Below are 23,463 nucleotides of genomic sequence, written 5' to 3' on the forward strand. Positions count from 1 at the left end.
GGTCTGTTGATGGATTTACTAGCCTCTTCCTTTGGTCTGTTTATTCATGTACCAACATCAGTGTTTTAATTATGGAAGCTTTGTTGCTTTTCCTTTGCAATGGTTTCCTATTTATTCTTGTTTGTTTATTTTTCCATATGAACTTTAGAATCGTATTGTCTTGTTATTTTACAACTTTTTCTCTTTTTAATTTTTCCTTGAGATATTTAGGAAAGTTTGTATTTTTGTTCTAGACATTATTTTTATACAATATTATGACCTAATGGCCTCACGGTACTCTTTTATTTACTTAGGTTTTTATCATTTTTAAGTGATGTCTTTTGATACCCATCTACTGCCTGAGTAATAATCAACAGATTTATATTCTACCTTCTAATTTCTTTCTAGCATTTCCTCTCACTTTTTTGTCATTTTTTTTTTTACTTTGGCAGCCCATATAAAACATAGAACATTTATATGTTACTTTCCTACTCTTATTCACATGTTTGCTTTAGTCTTAGAGCTATAATAAAATATATTTGTGCTGTCAGTCTTTTGCTAAAGTTTCTTCTCCAATCTTTTTTTTTTTTTTTTTTTTTGGTTACTGGATGAAGCTCATCCTCTGGTAGATTTCTCAAGAAGGGCTAACAAGTACAATCTTCTCTAAGTTCTTGACTGTTGAACATAGTTTCTTTATGGTCTTGAAAGACCATTCATGAAAGAATACTTTTTGGCATATAAAATTCTTGGTTTGGACTTGGAATCTCTTTGTTGTTCCACTGGTCTGTATGTTGTTCTCAAGAAGTCTGATGTTAACTTGCTTTCTTTACTTTATATTGACTTGATTCTCTCTCATTCTCTTTCTCTCTTCTCTTTCCTTCTTTTTCTCTTCTCTGCAGATGTTAAGACTGACTTTCCAGAATATGTCTTAGACTTTATCATTCAGGGTCAATTTTCCTAGTTACACTGTAGGCCATTTCAATGTACAGATTTGGGATTTATTTTATTTTTGAACTGTTTTCTTGGATTATAGCTGTAAATATCATTTCTACTCCACTGTTTTATTTCTGTACTTCAGAGACTATGGTTACACATATTTTAGATTTCTTTGCCTGTCTTTATTTCATTCTTTTATGCTTTTACTCTCTTTATTTTGTTTTTGTTCTCTAGGCTATTTTTATTTCTCTTCTCTATGTTCTTTATTATACTTTCTCCTGTAGGCAACTGGTAGTCTAGGCCCATTTCTGAGATGATTTTGTTATTTCCATCATTTCTATTTAATTCAGACATAGCTCATTACAGTACTTTCTTTCTGTGGTTATTTTGTTATTCATATATATTCTGAGTTTTTAAAATTATGACTTGAAGCATTCTTCATATTCACAATCTCTTTCCAAACAATATTTAGTTCATAAGCTAGTGTTACACTACAGCTTTATTCTCCCTCATGATTGATTTCTTGGGTAGTATCTCCATGGCTAAAAGTTTTAATTTTCACCGTTTTCTTTGTATAGTAATTTTACATATTTGTTTGGTACTTTTTCTTGTTCATACTGAAATGTGCAGGATTTTTGGACTGAAAAGGACAGGCAACTTTACGAAGGTGAGTCGGGGGCCATACTCTGTTTTCTTGGTGAAAGAGTGCCCTCTTCTGTCGGTACAGTGAAGTGCAGTTTTAAAATGGTGTCTTACTGCTATGCTTGTTCATCTGAGTTTTGTGCAGAGAGATTTGAAAGTAGGTGTCCTCCATTATACTGAAGAATAGTTCCATCAGGGGAATAAATATTGGTAAAAAGAGGCCAAACCATTATGCAGAGGTTTTATGATCATCTTTCTAGAAAATCTAAGCAAATAAGCTTATAATTTACCATAAAAGAATGTTCTTCAAGATGGTTTGCTAGATATCCAAATTTTTTTCTTATACACCAGTAATAACTATTCACCAACACAACGCCTTATTCAATTCATAGCACTTAATTTTATTTGAGATTATCTTATTTTTGTTTATTTATTGTTTGTATCACCCCAAAAGAATGTGAATTTAATGAGAGACTGGACCTTTTACATCTACATCTTATTCATTGCTTTACCTCAGTACCTAAAGCAATATCTGGCAAATAGTGGATGCTCAGGAAATACTTGTTGATTGACTGACTGAATGAATGAATGGAAAACCCAAAGACTGTATACACAAGAATATCAAAATGATAAAATATCTATAAATAAATTGAACAAATTTATTTTTCTTGTGATGAATAACACAAATATGGAAACATTAAAATGTATACATATAGCTCAATAAATTATCACAAAGTGAGCAACCATGGAGCCACCACCCAGATTAAAAAAATAGAACATTACCATTGCTCTAAAATTCCCCCTACATCCCTTTTTAATTATTACTTTCTTCCTCCTCTTCCATATGTAACCAATATGCTAACTTGCAGCACTATACAGTTGACCCTCAAGCAACACAGGTTTGAGCTGCATGGATCCGCTTGTACTCAGAGTTTTCTCAATAAATATACTGGAAAATATTTTGGAGATTTGGGACAATTTGAAAAAACTTGCAGGTTTTTCAAATCGCAGATTTTTCAAATTGCTGTACAGTCTAGAAATACCAAAAATATTAAGAAAAAGTTAGGTATGTAACGAAGGCATAAAGTATATGTAGGTCTAGCCTATTTTATCATTTACTCCCATAAAATATGTACAAATCTATTATAAAAAATTAAAATGTATCAAAACTTGTGCACACGAACACTTACAGATGGTCATACTTGGTGCTACTTGCAGTTAAAAGAAACAGGAACAAAAGTAAAGATGCAGTGTTAAGTCATAATTGCACAAATTAACTGTAGTACATAGTGTATTACTGTAATAATTTTGTAGCCAACTCCTATTGCTATTACAGTGAGCTCGAGTGTTGCAAGTATCTGTTTGAAGCACAGTGTGAGGACAATGATCTCTGCCTGAGCAGCTCATCTGTCCAGTAAGTTGTGTATGACAATAAAAAGTGATCTCTCACAGTTCTTGTGTATTTTTCATCATGTTTAGTGCAATACCATACAGCTTGAATAACATCATGGGACCTGTACGAAGTGCCACCAGTGATGCTGAAAGTGTGCCCAAGAAACAGAGAAAAGCAATAACATTACAAGAAAAAGTTGAATTCCTTGATATCTACCATAGATTGAGGTCTGCAGTTGCATTTTCCCACCGTTTCAAGATAAATGAACCCAGTATCAGGACCACTGTAAAAAAAGAAAAGGAAATGCGTAAAGCTGTCTTTGCAGCTACACCAGCAGATATGAAAACTTTACACTTTTTGAGAAACACGTTTTCATTTTATATTGAAAATGCAGCTTTTATATGGGGGCAGAATTACTATAAGAAAGGCACACCTATAGACTCTGATATGATTAGAGAAAAACCGAAGTCATTGTATGACAACTTAAAGCAAGAGGAAGGTGCAGGATCTAAAGCTGGAGAATTTAATGTCAGTAAAGGATGATTTGATTATTTCAGAAAAAGATTTGGCTTAAAAATGTCAAGATAACATTTTTTATGACCAAGAGGCAGCAAATTCCCAGTTGCCATTAAGAAAATAATTGAGGAGAAAGGATATCTACTTGACCATGTTTTTGAAGCATATCAAAGTGCCCTATTCTGGGAAAAAAAGGCCGTAAATGACATGTATTAGTAAGAAAGAGAAGCAGGCATCAGTGCTTAAGGCAGGAAGGGATAAGCTAATGCTACTGTTTTGTACAAATACAGTTGGGTTTATAAGATAGCACTAACCCCCAACACTTGAAGGGAAAAGACAAATACCAGCTGCCAGTCTTTCGGTTGTACAAAAAGAAGGCCTGGAATATGAGAACTCTTTTTCTGGATTGATTCATCAGTGCTTTGTCCCTGAAATCAGGAAGTGCTTTGCCAGAAAGGGACTGACTTTTAAAATTCTTTTGCTATTGAACAATGCCCCTGGTCACCTAGAACCCCATTAGTTTAACATCGAAGACGTCGAAGTTGTCCCCTTGCCATGAAACACAGTATCTCTAATTCAGCCTCTAAATGATTACACACAGTACTCCATGGAAAGTATTGCCAACGCTGTAGAAGAGAACCCCAGTAGAAAGAACACTCTGGAAATGTGGAAGGATTATACCACTGAAGATGCCATCATTGTTATAGAAAAAGCCATGACAGCTGTCAAGCCTGAAACAATAAATTCCTGCTAGAGAAAACTGCATCCAGATGTTGTGCATGGGCCAGGCGCAGTGGCTCACGCCTGTAATCCCAGCTCTCAGGGAGGCAAGAGGCAGGAGGATAGCTTGAGCCCAGGAGTTCGAGACCTGCCTGGGCAATATAGCGAGACCCCGTTCTCCAGAAAAAGGAAGAAACAAACAAACAAACGAACAAACAAACAAACAAACAAAAAACAAAAGACAGATGTTGTGCATGACTTCAAGGGATTTACGACAGAACCAATCAAGGAAACGACGAAAAAGATTGTGGATACGGCACACACACACACAAAAGGTAGGGGATGAAGGATTTCAAGATATGGATCTTGGGGAAATTCAAGAGTAAATAGATTCCACACTACAGGAATTAACAGAAGACAATTTTATGGTGATGAGTGCTTCTGAACCAGCTCCAGATGGTGAGAAAGAAGACATAAAAGAAGCAGTGCCAGAAAACAAATTGACATTAGACAATCTGGCAGAAAGTTTCTGATTACTCAAGGTTGCTTTTAAATTCTTTTTTGACATGGACCCTTTGATGACACAGGCACTGAAGCTAAAGCAAATTATGGAAGCAGGATTGGTACCATGTGGAAACATCTTTAGAGAAATGAAAAAGAAAAAAAAAGTCAGAAATGATGATGTATTTCTATAAAGTTGCACCAAGTCTATGCATCTGCTGCCTCCCATTCTGCCTTCTCCACCTCTTCTGCCTCTGCCACTCTTGAAACAGCCAGGCCAACCGCTCCTCTTTCTCCTCCGCCTCAGCTACTCAATGTGAAGATGACGGGAATGGACTTTATTGATGATCCACTTCCACTTAATGAATAGTAAATATATTTTCTCTTTTTTTATTTTCTTAATAACATTACCTTTTCTCTAGCTTACTTTATTGTAAGAATATGGTATGTAATACATAGAACATACAAAATATGATTTAATAGACTATGCTATTGGTAAGTTTTCTGTTCAACAGTAGGCTATCGGTAGTTAAGTTTTTGTGGAGTGAAAAATTATACGTTGGTAATCTTTGTCTTTGATTGTAAACCAGGGGTGATTTTTTTGCCTTCTTCATGCTTCCTTTGTTTTCTACAAGTTTTATATATCATGAACATGTATTCTTGTAATCAAGGACAAATATTTAATAGCTGTATTAAAATATTATTGTGAAGGGTAAATACACACACACACACACACACACACGCACACAAAAGCTGGGCATGGTGATGCATGCACGTAGTCCCAGCTATTCAGGAAGCTAAGATAGAAGGACTGCTGGAAGCCAGGTGCCCAAACTAACCTGGACAACATAGTGAGACCCCATCTCTAAAAAGAAAATTATAAAAATAAAAAATTATACCTGGATTTTCAACTGTGAGGGGGGTTGGCATTGCTAACCCCATGTTGTTTAGGGGCCAACTGAAGTTTAGTTTTGTCTGCTTTTGTACTTTATATAAAAAGAATCATACAGTATGTGTTCTTTTACATTTGGCTTCTTTTGTTCAAAATATTGTTTGAGATATTTATCTTTTTTTTTTTTTTTTTGCCTGTAGCTTTAGTTCATTCATTGTCATTGCTGTGTAGGATTTCACTGTGTGAACATATCATTATTTACGTGTTATGCTCTTAATGTATATTTGGGTTTCCAGTATTTGGCTATTATGAATGCTGCTATGGGCACATGTCTCTTGGTGCCCATGAGCACACATTTATATTGGGTAAATATCTGGGATGAAATTATTAGGTCATGGGGTGTATCTATATATATCCAACTTTGGATATATATGTATCTCCAACTTTGATAGTGTTTTTTGATTAATAAAAGCTTTTAAATTTTGTGTTGTCCAGTTTGTTAATTTTTACTCTTATTGTAAATGCTTTTTTTGTGTTTCAATTAGCTCTGTGATCCATTTAGAATGGAAATCTGTATATGGTGTGACGTAGTAGTTAAGATTCCTTTCTCCCCCATGTAATTATCCAATGAACTGAACATAATTTATTGAAGAGACCATTCTTTCTCCACTGCTCTGCAACAAGCTTGAACAAAATCAAGGTGCACATGAGCATCAGTATTTTTCTGGGCTTCTGTTCTGATCTATCCTTTGCCAAAAACCATGCTGACAATTAATAATAAATCTTGCTATCTGACAGAGCAGGTATTACCACTTCCTCCTTCTCTTTCAACAGTGTCATGGCTGTTGTTAGCCCTTGGCTATTTCATATAAATTTGGAATCAGCTGGCCAATTTTTTGAAAAAATGAGCTTCCTGAGATTTTGATTGAGATTGCAGTGATTAATTTTGAGAAAATTGACATCCTTACAATATTGAGTCTTTTAAATCACAAATAAAATATACCCTTCTATTTACTCAGTCTTCTTAATTTCTCTAAATTATGTTTAATCTTTTTCTATATGGAGTCTTAAACATCTTTCATATTTACTAGCTATGTGGTGCTTTTTTCATTATTTTAAAACAACTGACATAAAATTATATGTATTTATCATGTACAAGGTGTTTTGAAGTATAGAATATTGCATAATGACCAAATCTAGCTAATTAACATAGTATTACCTCACATAGCTTATTATTATTATTTTTGAGATGGAGTCTGGCTCTGTCACCCTGGCTGGAGTGCAGTGGTGCTATCTTGGCTCACTGCAACCTCCACCTCTTTGGTTCACGCAATTCTCCTGCCTCAGCCTCCCGAGTAGCTGGGATTACGGGTGCATGCCATCACGTCCAGCTAATTTTTGTATTTTCAGTAGAGACGGGGTTTTGCTATGTTGGCCAATCTGGTCTCTAACTCCTGACCCCAGCTGATCTGCCCGCCTCGGCCTCCCAAAGTGCTGGGTTACAGGTATGAGCCACCATGCCCAGCCTCACATAGCTTTTTTATACTCTTTTAAATAATATATTCAAAACGTTTCTAACTGTGTGTTGCTAGTATATTAAAAACACTTGAGTTTTTATATTGACCTTGTAGTCAGCAATCTTGCTAAACTCACTTTTTAATTCTCATAACATTTGCCTCAATTCCTCTGTGAATGATTCTATTTTTCTTTTTAAATTTTCTTACCTTTTAAATAATTATCTAATTCATCAGTTAATTAATTGCTTTATTGCACTTGTCAGGGTCTCTGGTTCAATTTTGATTGGAAGCAGCGGCGGTGAGCATGCTCATTTTGTTTTTCATCACAAAGAGAAAACTGGTCCTCTCTCTCCTTTGTCTCTCTCCCCGTGATTTCTTTCTATTAACTATTGAAGGACATGTAAGACGATCATACCACTTGCTCATTATGTAAAGATGAAAAATTTTCCCATTTAACATATTAATTCTAAAGAGTCCCGATCTAAACCCCAAAAGTGTTTTTCATAGGTCTTGATAAACTAATTAAAAATTTTATCTAAAGAGAATATATGCAAGGTTGCAAATAAATTTTTGGAAAGCAAAAATAATGAGGTCTTGGGCTAGATATCACAACACTTTTGTCATAGGTGAGGCACCCTAGAAGCAGAGCTAAAGACAGGGATTTTTCAGGTAATTTTTGGGAAGAGTGTGATGGGGAGCTTGCTTGTTTGAAAGAAGCAGAACAAGGCAAGGGGAAATGTTAATTAATCATGTGGTTTCTGCTAAAGACTGGCTTCAGTCTAATCTTGTGGGGGAGGTCTGGAGGAGAAGTGGCACTATAAAGTTAGTCTTACCCAGGCAGCTGTCTTTTTTTTTTTTTTTTTTTTTCGAGGTGGAGTTTAACTCTTGTTGCCCAGGCTGGAGTGCAATGGTGTGATCTCAGCTCACTCCAAACCCCACCTCCTGGGTTCAAGCGATTCTCTTGCCCCACCCTCCTGAGTAACTGGGATTACAGACATGTGCCACCACGCCCGGCTAATTTTTGTATATTCAGTAGAGACAGGGTTTCACCATGTTGGTCAGGCTGGTCTTGAACTCTTGACCTTAGGTGATCCACTCGCCTTGCCTCCTTAAGTGCTGGGATTACAGACGTGAGCCACCGCGCCCAGCCAGGGGCTGTCTTTTTATGCCCTTATGCCAGTGAGTCATGCCTGAGGTGTGCCCTGGCACGGGGGATGGAGTGGTACCTGGCTTCCCCCGTAGGCAGCTCTCCTTTAGCCGAGAAAAGGGCATCTGTGAATTATAAGGGAAAACAACAACTGGGTAACAGGCGTGCTGGTAGGTTAAGGAAATCTGGTGGGAACATCGGTAGCATCCACTACGAGATTATATGCTTGGAGAAGAAAAATATTACAAGTCAGTATCAGTAACAGACACACAGAAGTTGGAACAAAACTGTGAGCTATGGAACAGGGTTGGGAACCTATCAATACTCTGCTTCAGGGGATACTATTTCTTCTCCTCACTTGTTAGCATAGAAATCATTTTTTAAATGGTTCTTAATCATCAACGTATATTCCACCTCTGGGGCAGTTTTGATCCTAGAAAGAAGAGACGGATAAAACAGAACAGGGAGGAGTCTTGTGATAAGAGGTTGGGAAGGCGTTGAAAATTAGGTTTAGAGAGAATAAGGATGAGAATCTGTCACCAGATGGAGGTGCTTGAGTGTTAAACAAGAGCAGTTCCTGGTGTGAGTGGGCCACTATAAGAGAGGGAAGGTGAAGTTCCGAGAAGTGAGAGGCGCTGGCAACAGGAATGGTGAAGTGGTACGGGGTGGCGGTAGCAGCTGGGGTGGACAGGAAGACCATATGCAGAGTCCCGGAGGGGCCCGTGGTTGGGGACAGAGCAGCACAGCATGATGGTCTAAGTTTCCAAAGGGGAGCATTGAAGGTGACTGAAGGAAGGAAGACTTGGAAGAAGAGGGAGTGCGAGGGAGAATAGGAATGGTGACTTTGCTTTCCCAAGATATGAGTGGCCGTTCCCAGAAAAGACTATGGGATGTAGTAGTCCTCAGGACATGCCAGGTTTCCCGGTGAAAGCAGGTGGTAGAGAAAAAGCTTTAGCAAAAAGCAGAAGGCCTGTGGAAATGGCTGGGCAATAGAACAGGAAGTCTAGGGGCCACAGAGAAAGAAATCAGAAGATATAAATGGATAGGGATATTAAAACATAAAGCATTATGGCCGACTCAGAGATTTTATGCCATTTTAAAAAACTAACATTTCCATTTCACTGGCATCCAGGGTTCACTAAGTATTAATTCTTTCTAAACCTTACTCAATTTGCAAGATTCTCAGTGCCTATTAAAAAGCAAATCAATTAAATGTGGCTTTGAATTTGCTTAAAGAGTAGCAATCAAAATATTTTGAAAAAAGTAAATTGTGAGTATGGAGATTGGAACACACATGACCCATATGCCCTTCGAGCCTGCGTATCTAGGGAGGTGTTCCTCTAGGCAGAAGGAAGAGCTAAGACGCCCTTCTAGGAGCTGCTGCCCAGCAACGATGGCAAATCTCCACGCCCTTTACTGAAGATTAAAGCTAAGACTAATCCAAGCACAGTTTCTTTTAATGAACTGGTAGGGCCAGTAGAAATGCTCCAGGGTTGGCAGGAAAAACTGGAATCTGGGGGTGTAATTTCCTATTGAGTTTTTTTGGTAGTGTTGTTTTCCTGAAATCAGTGAGGGTATTGAGTGCTTATGAATTATTGGCATTAGACACAGTACCTGGTACATAATAGACTTGATAAATGTTTATTGAATGAATTAAAATGAGATATTTTACAATTAATGGATGGAATATTTGAGAATAATAGGTGTGTGTGTGTGTATGTGTGTGTGCGTGTGTGTGTGTGCGCATGCTCGCTTGTGTGTGGCTGCCTACCCAAACTTTTCTTGTTCCTTTTTCTTGTTCCTTTGTAGCAAGATAGTTTTCTTTCATTTTCTTCCTGGCATTTGGCACTCCTAAATAATGCAAATGCAAAAATAACTCTGTTACAGAGAATGACTTGTCAGGACACAGCTCTGTCCATCTATGGTAAGTAAAGTATGCATTTAATGTTTGTCTTCATCAGGCTATACACCTTTGGTTCCCAGCGCTGGCTGTACATTGTAATCACCTGGGGTGATAAAAATTCTGATGCCTGGTTTCCACTCGAGAGATGCTGACTCAGTTGGTCTGGGGTGGGGCTTGGGCATAGGTTTTTTTTAAAGTTCCAAGGAGATTTTAAGGTGCACGCAAGGTGGAAAACCACTGCTGAAGCAGATGTGGAGAACTATAAATTAAGGATCCCAGCTACTTAATTGACTTATGCTTCCTAGTTCGTTGCCCAGCCACCACCGTCTCTCCAAAACCCGAGGTAAGTTCTTATTTTGGCTCCAATTTAAGACCTCTGTATTTTGAGAACAATGATGTTTGTTGTTTGAAAGAATTACTTTTATTTTGCATAGACTTTCTGGAGGTAGTTTTATTTAATTCAGTTCCTACATGGCCATGACAATGTATCTTCTTTGACAGTAAATTAATCCATTTTATTTCTGAGTTAACCTGTAAAGGATCTCTGCAAGAAAACCTGAGGTGGAAATGGAAGCTTTGATATCAGATGTGGGATGCCTTAGCAGGGATGAGCCCTTGAGGGCAAAAGGCCCCAACGTATGTGGGCTTTAAAAAACTTTATTTTTCATTAATCTTATTCTTGTTTTAGGATTCCTCCTAAAGCCTTTACTTACTAGTTATAAAGTAGTTGGTAATGAAGCAAACATAAAAACAGTTCTACCTATTTATTTTTGGCAAATATTAATTGCTCTTTAAAAATTATTTTTGTGAAATGACAAAAGTAATGCAAGCTCATGTACAACCCTAAAACAATATAGAAAAGTATAAAAAAGAAAACCCTTTCATCTCCACCTAATAATTCATGACCAGAGATATGTGGTTTCTGCTTCAGAAAAATTCAGCCCAGAGTCAAGTTTGTATGCAGTTAGGGAAAGGGGTTTAAGAGATTTAATCAATCCTGTCACTCTCTGGGCTGAATTTTGAATCAATTGAGAAATAGTATCAGATAAGGATTCAAGTCTCGGCTTTATTATTGCTAAGGTTGGATCTGAGAGCACTGCTTGAACTTGAGGCCCGTGGAGATTCTTGTGCCTACCCCCCTGCCTTATCACGGGCCCCACATCTGGACAAACTGGTGTTGCCTGGACAAGGGCTGGGTCTACCTCGGGAAGCTTCCATGAAGAGGAGGCTGTGGAGAGGCAGAGACAGGCAGGTTCAGACAGAGAGCAAGAGAATAAAGCCATTAAAACATTAACCCTGCTCCCCGGGGAAATAAGAACTGAGCACCACCGGATGACGGAAGACTCCAGTAGATTGATGGATGTCTCCTGGCAAGAGAAGGCCAAGAGAGGACGTGAGAAGCAGGCAGCAGCGACCTTTCACCAAAAGGGTGGAAATCCCTGTATTCCGGATCGATGCAAGAAGAGGAATAGAAGCAGGAAGGATTCCCCTGACACAGAGTAATTCAAATGTTCAGTTTTGATTGTTGTTCTTGCTATTCTAGGTCTCGCTAAAATCATCATGGATTCACTTGGCGCCGTCAGCACTCGACTTGGGTTTGATCTTTTCAAAGAGCTGAAGAAAACAAATGATGGCAACATCTTCTTTTCCCCTGTGGGCATCTTGACTGCAATTGGCATGCTCCTCCTGGGGACCCGAGGAGCCACCGCTTCCCAGTTGGAGGAGGTTGGGCGCAGTCAGGGGGCTTCCTTGTTTCCTATGCACAAATTCATTTGGGGGGGTTTGTCAGCCCTCTTGCATTATCTTAAAAATACGCTCTTCTTGACCTGTGGACCAGGAAACAGAGACTTTCAAGACAAGGAGCAATTTCAGGTCTATCAGGAAAGCCCTCTTCCCTTTCCAAATACCATCTCCCCACCTGCTCCCAGATGCTTGAAATTTTTTTGAGTAGAGACTGGTTGCGTAACCTTGTCCAAAGCCATTGCACTCATAATTAAGACAGAGCATGAGAAGTACTTATGGAAAAAGTGACATAATCCCCACAAGGGTAAAAATGACACATCCAAGATGAACACAGGAACACATAAGCCAATACGAGTTCCTTAGAAAAAAATTAGAGGTATTTTTAGTAAAGAAGGGGATTCACCATGTTGGCCAGGCTAGTCTTGAACTCCTGACCTCAGGTGATCCACACGCCTTGGCCTCCCAAAGTGCTGGGATTACAGGCATGAGCTTAGCTGGGTGTGGTGGCAGGTGCTTATAATCCCAGCTACTCGGAAGGCTGAGGCAGAAGAATCGCTTGAATCCAGGAACAGAGGTTTCAGTGAGCCAAGATCATGCCACTTCACTCCAACCTGGCCAAAAGAGCAAAACTCCATCACACACGCACACACACACACACACACACACACACACACGAAAAATCAGAGGTAAACGCAGACCTTTTTCTGACTTTGCAAGGAGAGAATGTCACCTCATATACCACCGAGGTTTCTTTCAGAAGCGTCCACTCTCCCCTGACTGATTCTGTGTGAGGTTTTCTCTTCTCTGAGCACCACAGTAATATTTTCTATCTCTTCCAGGTGTTTCACTCTGAAAAAGACACGAAGAGCTCAAGAATAAAGGCTGAAGAAAAAGAGGTGGTAAGAATAAAGGCTGAAGGAAAAGAGGTGGGGAGATGTGTTTTACAAACTTCAGCAGAGTTGCATTTTAGGTGTGGGGTCTCTGGGGAAAAGGACTGAGAAAGGCATGAAAGCAATATTGTTGCTTTACTATTAAGCAGTAATAATCACTGTAGACAAATATTGTTGTAAGGATTATACAATAATAATAACCCCTTAATATTGAGAAGAGACCTTAGGTGTAACGGACAATACCTCTATGATAGAACTGGTAAAGGCTAATAGACAGAAAAGTTCCCATAGCAGAGTGGATGGGTTTTGGAGTTAAACAGACTTAGGTCCAAGTCCTGGCTCAGTCACTTAAGAGCGATGCTACTTTGGGCAAGTTATTTATCTTCTTTCAGCCTCTGTAAAGTGCCCGGTAGGGGCATCTGGCAACTGAGCCAGTGGTGGTGGTGGTAGTAGAGTAGGTGATATTATTGCTAAACTCCACTCATATTTTTAACCCCGTGCTGATGTTGTATTTAAAAAATTATTACAGGCCCAATGACTTCCTGAGGTCTTTTCCAGCTCCAGTGTTCCTGTATTCGCCATCCAAAGGAGAGTCTACTCAAATATGGGAAAGGAATAAGCCCATTAGGTCGGGGCTAGGATCAGATGTTAGCACTCTCAGGAAGGGCACAGCTGCTCTGACAGTAGTCATAGTGCAATTCCAGACCCTCATAAAACCATGGCTCAGATCACCCAGCAATAGGAGCTGCTCATTTCACAACCCCAAAAGGCTAGGTCGTGTGGGTGGCTCAGTTGCACCTGTGGAGGGTCAGGCTTCCTTTCAGGGTTTGCGCAACCAAGTTGGGTCATATGGCCACTGCAATGTTCCCTCAACTGAGAAGTGCAGTTGTCTTCAGAGCACATTCTTTCTCAGCCATGATAGCCCATGTAGAACCTTTGTGCAAATTAGAAAACAGCTCATTCTTTTGGATAGCTGCCCTACTCCTATGTGAAGCGCTAGATGACTGGGGTGGGAACTGAATTTCAGCTTTGTGTAAGGCAAAGCTTACACATACATGCTGTCTAGCAGTTTTGCCCATTCCCCAGAATTTTCCTGGGAGCCACAGGGGTATGAAGAGAATAGAACTACTGACTGAAAGGATATTAGCACTGGAATACATCTTAGAGGTCATCTACTCCAATCTCCTCATTTAATAGTTTGCCTAGAGACTGGCTTGGCATGTACCCATTTGATTATTATGTAAATTCAGAGTATTTTGAATCTTGCTTTTAAAAAATGCTGATAAAATCTCAAGACATATGTACAAAAGGTATAAGGAAAAATGCAATAAACACACTTTAACCCCTCCTTTAAGTGTACAAAATAAACTATTACCAAATCAGCTGATACCCCTTAGGCTGATGTATAACACCTTCCTTGAGCACACCCCCATCCTCTCCTCAGAGAGGAAGTCCCACTATTGTGGATTAGGTGTTCATTATTCCCACGTATTTATTATTTCATTACATACCATATATTTTTGTCATTCTTCTTTGGAACTTGATTATTTTTGGCTTAGCATCATGTTTATAAGATTCATCTATTTTAAGGGGATACTTATAGCTCTATTTGATTCATTTTTATAGCTATTTCCTCATTTATTCTGTTGATGGGGCCGGCCTTCCTTCCTTCCTTCCTTCCTTCCCTCCTTCCTTCCTTTTTTCTTTCCTTCCTTCCTTCCTTCTACAAACAATGCAAAAATGGCCTTTTTAATGCAAGCCTCCTAATTTGCCTGGGTGAGAGTTTATCCAGTCCCAAGCTATCCAGTATAGTAGCTACTCAAGTGGCTATTGAACACTTGCAATACATCTAGTTTGAATCCAGATGTGCTATAGGTATAAAATGCATATTATATTTTAAGAACTTAGTATGAGAAAGGAATACAAAATATTAATTTTAATATATTATTTTTGCTGAAATATGTATCTTATATATTAATATGTAATTAATATTTATTGTATTTATATGTTGAAATAATGACATTCTAGATATGTCGTTAAGGTAACATAGAATATGAAAACTTCAATCAGAAAGCTGATGGGTCCTACATGAAATATTCAGAAATTTTTTTTTCCCCTGGAGACAAGAATAAATCTCACTTCAGCCCAATGTGTAGTGGCTCATACCATTAGGAGTCACTCTTCTTATTCACTATCTGGAAAAATGTCCAAACTTCAATAGATAAGAATCGTCCGGAGAAATCACTTACTTTCCTTAGATGCTTAGAATCTTGTGGGGAGCTAGAAACAAGCTTATTGAACATTTAGTGAGCACTTTTATTTGAGACCAAAAAACCCACAACTTGAGTTATAAATGCAAGATCTGTGGTGTTGGGCTGGCAGAGAAGGCTTCTCTCTGGAGCTGAGATTGGTCATAACTGACATTATCATATGACTTGGGTAAAGGCTACCTGATATCCAGGGGCCACATCAAACACAGGAATCACCCTTGAGGCTGACAAACGGAGGGAGAGACCCAGCAGCTGCATCCTCTTAGGGGAGAATCTGGGCTTGCTTTTGCCAAGATAACCTGTTGAGATTTTGTTTTAATTTTCAAGATTGAGAACACAGAAGCAGTACATCAACAATTCCAAAAGTTTTTGACTGAAATAAGCAAACTCACTAATGATTATGAACTGAACATAACCAACAGGCTGTTTGGAGAAAAAACATACCTCTTCCTTCAAGTAAGTTTGCCATGCCTACCATATCTGTGAGTGGTATTCTGGAATGGCCAAATGGCCCTGGTAGGACTATGGGTCCTGAAGTCGTGCTGCCTGGCTCTGGCCACATCCCTGCGGTGCTTTTCCATCTTGATCTACAGATACTCAGAACTGCAGGGAGTTTCTTTTTAGTCCTGGCAATCTGAACCTGATTTTTGCCTCATCCCCAGAATAGCTGCATAAAAATGTGCATGCAGGAACTCAATGTGAGATGCCCAGGGCCTTAAAATTTCTCTTACTGTATTAGTCATCCTAATGTATACATATATTTATTTAGAGATGTTGGCAATTGATAAATTGAGTTTTTAACCTCTTTTTATTCCTTCCTTGTTTCTCCTAAAGAAATACTTAGATTATGTTGAAAAATATTATCATGCATCTCTGGAACCTGTTGATTTTGTAAATGCAGCCGATGAAAGTCGAAAGAAGATTAATTCCTGGGTTGAAAGTGAAACAAATGGTAGAGTATGGGTGGGTCATTCATTGCAAAAAAACAAAAACAAAGAAACAAACAAACAAACAAAAAACACTTCTTGAAAACCTGCTGTGAATGAAGCCCTGGACTTGTCACTGCGTGGGGTGCCATGCAGTGCACAAGCTTTGGGAAGGGACTTGAGATAGGTTTTGCAGGGTTGGAAGGGCAAGCCCGGGCCTAGGAGGTAGGGAGGGCACTGCAGATGGTGGAGCAATTTCAGCAAATGTGGAGCAGCCAAGGGGAGCCAGTGAGGGGACTGCATGAAGCCAAATACACGGAAACGCTTGCTGGAGAATTGTTTACACATAGCCATGGATCACAATAGCTTGGGGGTCCTGAAAATAGGATGATGCCTGTCTTGGGTTTACATTCTTTCCTTTATATCAGAGCCTTTCTTCCTGAGTTTTTCTCTGTCTGTGTTAAATGAGAAACATGCAGCTCTCCCATCAAGACTTGTCATTCCCATCCACAGCTGGGGCCACCTAGTCTTCATCTTCACTTAAGCATAGTGCAGGGATAATGACAACCTACAGCCCTCCCCACAGCAGAGGATTTGACAAGTTTCTTATCCCATTATTCCTTTCTCATCTCCTGGTATGAGAAATTCACAGAGAAATGTTAATGTGGAAATTCACCTTGGGGAGCAATAGCTGATACTTTAGTGTTAGAGTTTCAGATTCCGTTTTTATACCAATTATCAGAGAGAACTTTGTTATTCAGAATGTGTTTTTTTTCCCCCTCATGCTTGGTCTGAAGAAAGGAAATAAAAGACGCAGAAAAAATAGGATCTTTCAAAAAGTTGAACAGTATTTTTTAGAATTTATTGTGGGATGGGTTGAACTCAGAGACAAAAATATCAACTCCTTCTCCAATATAATAAGTAATCCCTTAATCTCAGGTGGTAACTATATTGAATGGTAAGCATAATAGCTAACACAGAGTGCTTATTATGTGTGAGATGGTATTCTAATAGCTTTACATGTGTTAAATCATTTGCTCCTTTCAACAACCCTATGAGGCAGATTTTATTCCTATTTTACAGATGTGGAAACTGAGGCACAGAGAGTTTAAATAACTTGCCCAAGATTCCTCAGCTGATAAGAGGCAAACTGGATGCTAACAGAGGCATCTGACCCCAGAGTCCGGACTCTTAACCATGAACCTCAATTTATCCAGTGGGATAAATAGGCGATGGGCAAAATGAGAACCTCCCCGTCGATTCTGCCAGCAAACCCTTTGTCAGCAAGGCCCTCAGGTGCTGACCTGGCTGGGTTTTTAATGATCAGTCAAGTCCATCTGCATCATATTTGTCATACATATTACTTGTCATTTGGAAGATGGGTCAACCTTTTTCTGTTTCTTCATTTGCAGAAAAAATCAAGGACTTGTTCCCAGATGGCTCTATTAGTAGCTCTACCAAGCTGGTGCTGGTGAACACGGTTTATTTTAAAGGGCAATGGGACAGGGAGTTTAAGAAAGAAAATACTAAGGAAGAGAAATTTTGGATGAATAAGGTATGGCCCTTAGTTTATTTTCGTGATGTGCTTAAACATGGAATGTAAAGTCTAAAGTCATGGCTGGGCGTGGTGGCTGACACCTGTAATCCCAGCACTTTGGGAGGCCAAGGTGGGTGGATAGTGAGATCAAGGGATCGAGACTATCCTTGCCAACATGGTGAAACCTCGTATCTACTAAAAATATAAAAATTAGCTGGGTGTGGTGGTGCACGCCAGTAGTCCCAGCTACTTGGGAGGCTGAGGCAGGACAATTGCTTGAACCCGGGAGGCAGAGGTTGCAGTGAGCCAAGATCATGCCACTGCACTCCAGCCTGGTGACAGAGTGAGACTCCATCCCCCACCCCCCCCCAAAAAAAATCTAAAGTCATATTTGAGCAAATGCATACTGGTAGATAGTAGATGCTCATTCTGAGACTCTGATATTGGGTTTTATTTTAGATTGAGCTAATTATTTTGATGAACTAACTTGGTTGCCTTAATGCCTTTGGTCTTATGTCCTTTGATATTGTGTGCTCTGTTAATTTGTTGCAGAACACAAGTAAATCTGTACAGATGATGACACAGAGTCATTCCTTTAGCTTCACTTTCCTGGAGGACTTGCAGGCCAAAATTCTAGGGATTCCATATAAAAACAACGACCTAAGCATGTTTGTGCTTCTGCCCAACGACATCGATGGCCTGGAGAAGGTAAACGCTTACACCTCCTTATTCTTTCTTTCATTTCCTAAGGCTTTTTGTCTCAGGGCTTCTGAGTAGGAGCTGGTGGCCAGCAGTGTCAAATAGAAAGTGTTTCTCACTCTCCAGCAGCTACAGATGGATGTCTACTGGGGAGCATTAAATAGTATGGGTCAGGTTTATTGAGAACAACTAATCCTAGAATGTTTGGGATGAACTAAAATGAACATTTAAAATTATATGGGAGTCCTAACGATCACCCACCATTCTGAGAAATGGTTGGTATCTACGGACCCCTTTCCTGGAAAAAAGAAATCACATATGCATATATACAACCAGTTCTGCACACTGTTCAGTAGGCTTTTGGAGCTTTTGAATTTCTTTCTTACACCCTTACACCATTGATTTAGTCTCATCCATTCTGTGGTTAAAGAAATTATGTGAAGGCCGGGCGTGGTGGCTCACGCCTGTAATCCCAGCACTTTGGGAGGCTGAGGCGGGCGGATCACGAGGTCAGGAGATCGAGACCATCCTGGCTAACACGGTGAAACCCCGTCTCTACTAAAAATACAAAAAATTAGCCTGGCGTGGTTGTGGGCGCCTGTAGTCCCAGCTACTCGGGAGGCTGAGACAGGAGAATGGCGTGAACCTGGGAGGTGGAGCTTGCAGTGAGCCGAGATAGCGCCACTGCACTCCAGCCTGGGCGACAGAGCGAGACTCTGTCTCAAAATTAAATAAATAAATAAATAAATAAATAAATAAATTGTGGCTAGTGTCCTGTATTTTGAAAATGAGGAGAGTTTTGTTTCAAATCCCTGTTTCTCTAGTGGCTTTCTGACCCTTGAAGCTTCTTAACTTCCTTGAACTTCAATACTTTCCCATTTCTGAAGAGGGCTCCATGGTGGTTAACGTGCAGCAGTGTTGGAATGATTAGAGAAACGTAGCCTAGAAGGGGTCTAGGACATAGAAAGCACTCAAATGATAACTGCTATCGTCTTATACTACCAGATGCTGTGCTACTTCTGTGAAATATTGCTAGTAGCATTTTAAGTTGGAAAATATTTTGAGACAGCAAAATAGTAATATGTCTGAGAGCTTTAAGAGTATTTCTGATTCAAAAACCCCAGTTGTGGGAATTACTCTAAAGAAATAATGCAGAAGAAAAATGTTGCCTTTCTGAGTCAAATCAGTTATTTCGGTATTAAATACACTGGAATGCCCAGTTTGAAATTCATCGTAATTATTATTTTGTATCCTTAGTAACTATTAAATCTATCACAATGCCTGATACAGACTAAATGTTTGTAAAGTGAATGAATAGCTAAATATTGGGAAAAATTTATCAACTTCATAAGAATATTATCTAGCTGTTTGAAGATAGGAGAGATATGCAATATTGTGAAAAAGTTTACTTTTTATCAAATAAAATGGACATTCACTGTGATTGCAACTATGTAAATATATATGCATTCAAAGACTAGGAGAGATAGTTAAAATGAAATATATACTAGGTTGATAAAATAAGAAATGACTTATTTTTAATCTTTAAAAATGTATTCAATGCTATTGGATTTCCACATAAACACAGATAATTTAAACAGAGAAATATAAGACAACCGCCTGCAGTATAAAGACAACAATCTAGTGAAATAAAATTTCTACTTTTAATATTACTAAAATTAATAACTTCTGACTGACACAAATCAGTGTTACACTGTTTTAGATTTTTATTGATAATCATACCATTCTACTCTTCTTTTTTTGAAAATAGATAATAGATAAAATAAGTCCTGAGAAATTGGTAGAGTGGACTAGTCCAGGGCATATGGAAGAAAGAAGGGTGAATCTGCACTTGCCCCGGTTTGAGGTGGAGGACAGTTACGATCTAGAGGCGGTCCTGGCTGCCATGGGGATGGGCGATGCCTTCAGTGAGCACAAAGCCGACTACTCGGGAATGTCGTCAGGCTCCGGGTTGTACGCCCAGACGTTCCTGCACAGTTCCTTTGTGGCAGTAACTGAGGAAGGCACCGAGGCTGCAGCTGCCACCGGCATAGGCTTTACTGTCACATCCGCCCCAGGTCATGAAAATGTTCACTGCAATCATCCCTTCCTGTTCTTCATCAGGCACAATGAATCCAACAGCATCCTCTTCTTCGGCAGATTTTCTTCTCCTTAAGATGATCGTTGCCATGGCATTGCTGCCTTTAGCAAAAAACAACTACCAGTGTTACTCATATGATTATGAAAATCGTCCATTCTTTTAAATGTTGTCTCACTTGCATTTCCAGTCTTGGCCATCAAATCAATGATTTAATGACTCCAATAATGTGTGTGTTTATAACCATCCTCGAAAGTGAAATGTCCTTTTCTTTGTGCCATGCGTAAGGTGAGTCAAACCAAACCTCATTGATAATCTCCCTTTGGTTTCCTTTGAAAGTAAATTGGTATCTTGTAGTTTTGTGCACACGAAAGGAGAGAAAGTCTCTCCAGTAAAGAGTACGAACTAGTAATTTTGGGGCGTCTCTCTAATTCTAGTATTTTGACATGTTATAATACGCAAGTAAAATAAAACAATAGTTTACTCAGCTCATGTTACTATTCCCCAACAGATATTGTGGCAAATCACACATAGGAAAGAGAATTTGGGAATACAGTAGCAAAACATAAATTAAAACTCAAATGCCAGGACAAAATAAAACAATATACCAGATGGAGAGGATGCCCGTATTTTCATCTTCCATTCTAACATTATCCGTTGTTAGATGCATAAGCATTTTGATATTGTGTAATAAATGTGGTATTTGAGAAGATAAATGATGTAGTTGATCAGTATTCCTCCTCTATCACCTTTTTAGACTTTGTAAGGTAAATATTTGGACTTTTAGAAAAGTTTCCCTTTTTTTCTCCATTTACATTTTTCTGGTTTTTTTTTTTTTTTGAGTGAGGTAGGAGTATTACCAAATGATATTTTCTGAAGATGCTTTTTGGAAAGCTCTGAATCTATACCTAATGCTCTTAATTATTGGCTTGTTTCATTTTTTTCCTCCAGTTTTTAACAAGATCACATAACTGGCTTATTTTTAACAGCTTTGTCAAACTACAATTTACATGCCGTAAAATGTACACACTGTAATTTTATGATTCATTGACTTTTAGTAAATTTCTAGAGTTATGCATTGCCACAATCCAGTTTTAGAATATTTCCAGGACCCTAAGAAGTTTCCTCATGTCTATTAATATTCCCAATCCTAGGCACCACTGAGTTGTCTTCTGTCTTTATAAGTTTTTCTTTCTACATCTTATATAAATGGAATCATAATACAGGTAGTATTTTGTGTCTGGCGTCTTGCGCTTAGCATGATGTTCTTGAGGTTCATCTGTTGTAGTATGTATTGATACTTATTTTTTCTATTGCCGAATACTATTCCATTGCATGGAAAAGACCTATTTTATTTCTGGGTTCACCAGTTGAGGGACATTTGGATTGTTCCCACTTCTTGGCTGTTAGGAATAATGTTGCTCTGAACATGTAAATAAAGATCTTTGTGTTCACATATGTTTTCATTTCTGTTGGGGAGATTCCTAGGCGAGAAATTGCTGGGCCATATGTCAAATCAGTAGTTAGCTTTGTAAGAAACAGTCAAACTGTTTTCCAACGTGACACTTTATATTCCCACCGGGAATGTTTAAAACTAGTGTCTTCCAATCCTCACCAACATCCAGGATTGTGTCTTTATGATTATAGCCATTTTTGTAGGTACAAAGTGGCATCTCATGGTGGTTTTAATTTGCATTTCCATAATATCTAATTAGGTTGAGCTTTTTTTATGAGCTTATTGGCCATTTGTTTGACTTTGTTTGGTGAAATGTATACAAATCATTTGCTCATTTTTAATTTGGGTTGTCTGTCTTGTCTTCTCATTTTATTGAGTTAAAAGAGTTCTTAATAATCTCTGGCTTACAAGTCCTTAATTTATCAAATATATGATATGTGGACATTTCCTCATAGTCTATGGTTTCTTTTAATTTTGTTATTAGTCTTTTTAGAACATATATAATACTTTTTAAAAGATATAATTTAATACCATAAAATCTGCATATTTAAAGTACAATTCATTGGTTTTAGTGTATTCACAGAGTTGTGTAGACACCTCCACTGTCTAATTTTAGAACATTTATAACACCCCAAAAGAAATCCTATACTCATTAACAATCACTCCCCATTCCTCTCTTCCCCAACTCACAGAAGTTAATATTCTATTGTCTGTCTCTGTGAACTTGCCCATTCTGGACATTTCATATAAATGGCATCATATAACATGTGGCCTTTTGAAACATGATTCTTTCACTTTGCCTAACAATTTTAAGTTACATTCAATTTGTAGCATGAATCAATACTTCATTCCATTTTTGGCTAAGTAACATTCCATTGTATGGGTACGTTAGACTTTGTTTATTCATTAATTAGTTAACAAACATTTGTATTTGACTTTTTGGCTCTTATGAATGTTACTATGAACATTTTGTGTGGAACAAGTTTTTGTGTGGATATATATCTTCATTTCTTTTGGGTATATACCTAGGAGTGGAATTGCTGGGTCATGTATTACTAGTACCTTTGTGTTTATCATTTTGAGGAAATACTAAATTGTTTTCCAAATCAGCTGTACCATATTACAATACCACAGCAATGCATGAGGGTTCCAATTCTCTACATCTTAGCTATACTTATTCTAGTCTTTTTAGATTTTTGCTATCCTAGTGAATGTGAATTAGTATCTCAATAGTTTTGTGGGATCTTTCATAGGGTGATTGGAGTTCAGCTTATCATTAATATTTCTTTTTTTTCTTTTTTTTTTTGTGATGAGTCAATCTCTGTTGCCAGGCTGGAGTACAGTGGCGCGACCTTGGCTCACTGTAACCTCTGAGTCCTTGGTTCAAGTGATTCTCCTGCCTCAGCCTCCCAAGTAGCTGGGATTACAGGCACGTGCCACCAAGCCCAGATAATTTTTGTATTTTTGTATTTTTTTTTTAGCATAGACGGGGTTTCACCATGTTGGCCAGGATGGTCTCAATCTCCTGACCTCATGATCCGCCCACCTCGGCCTCCCAAAGTGCTGGGATAGCAGGCGTGAGCCACTGCACCCAGCCCATTAATATCTTCTAAGGTTCAGGCTTTTGGTATCAAATCTGAGAATATTTCCCTAGTGATTAGTCATGTTGAGCATTTTTTACTGTCTCTGTTGGCCATTTTG

General features: G+C 38.6%; 1 protein-coding gene across 2 annotated transcripts; it reads left to right on the top strand.

Moving 5' to 3' along the window:
- Window positions 1-11,706: 11,706 nt before the first annotated feature.
- On the top strand, window positions 11,707-22,209 carry SERPINB13 (serpin family B member 13). 2 transcript variants are annotated; one of them, XM_008952649.5, is made up of 7 exons: window positions 11,707-11,871; window positions 12,729-12,815; window positions 15,377-15,505; window positions 15,884-16,001; window positions 17,388-17,530; window positions 18,065-18,220; window positions 19,980-22,209. In XM_008952649.5, the coding sequence occupies exons 1-7, from the start codon at window positions 11,707-11,709 to the stop codon at window positions 20,382-20,384; spliced, it is 1,203 nt and encodes a 400-aa protein (XP_008950897.2). In that variant the 3' UTR covers window positions 20,385-22,209. The 2 variants fall into 2 exon arrangements, with proteins under 2 accessions (XP_008950897.2, XP_024782101.1); XM_024926333.4 differs by lacking the exons at window positions 11,707-11,871; window positions 12,729-12,815; window positions 15,377-15,505; window positions 15,884-16,001 and adding an exon at window positions 17,208-17,271.
- Window positions 22,210-23,463: the final 1,254 nt, after the last annotated feature.

The sequence above is a fragment of the Pan paniscus genome, chromosome 17 (genome assembly GCF_029289425.2).
Source record: "Pan paniscus chromosome 17, NHGRI_mPanPan1-v2.0_pri, whole genome shotgun sequence".
NCBI lineage: Eukaryota > Metazoa > Chordata > Mammalia > Primates > Hominidae > Pan > Pan paniscus.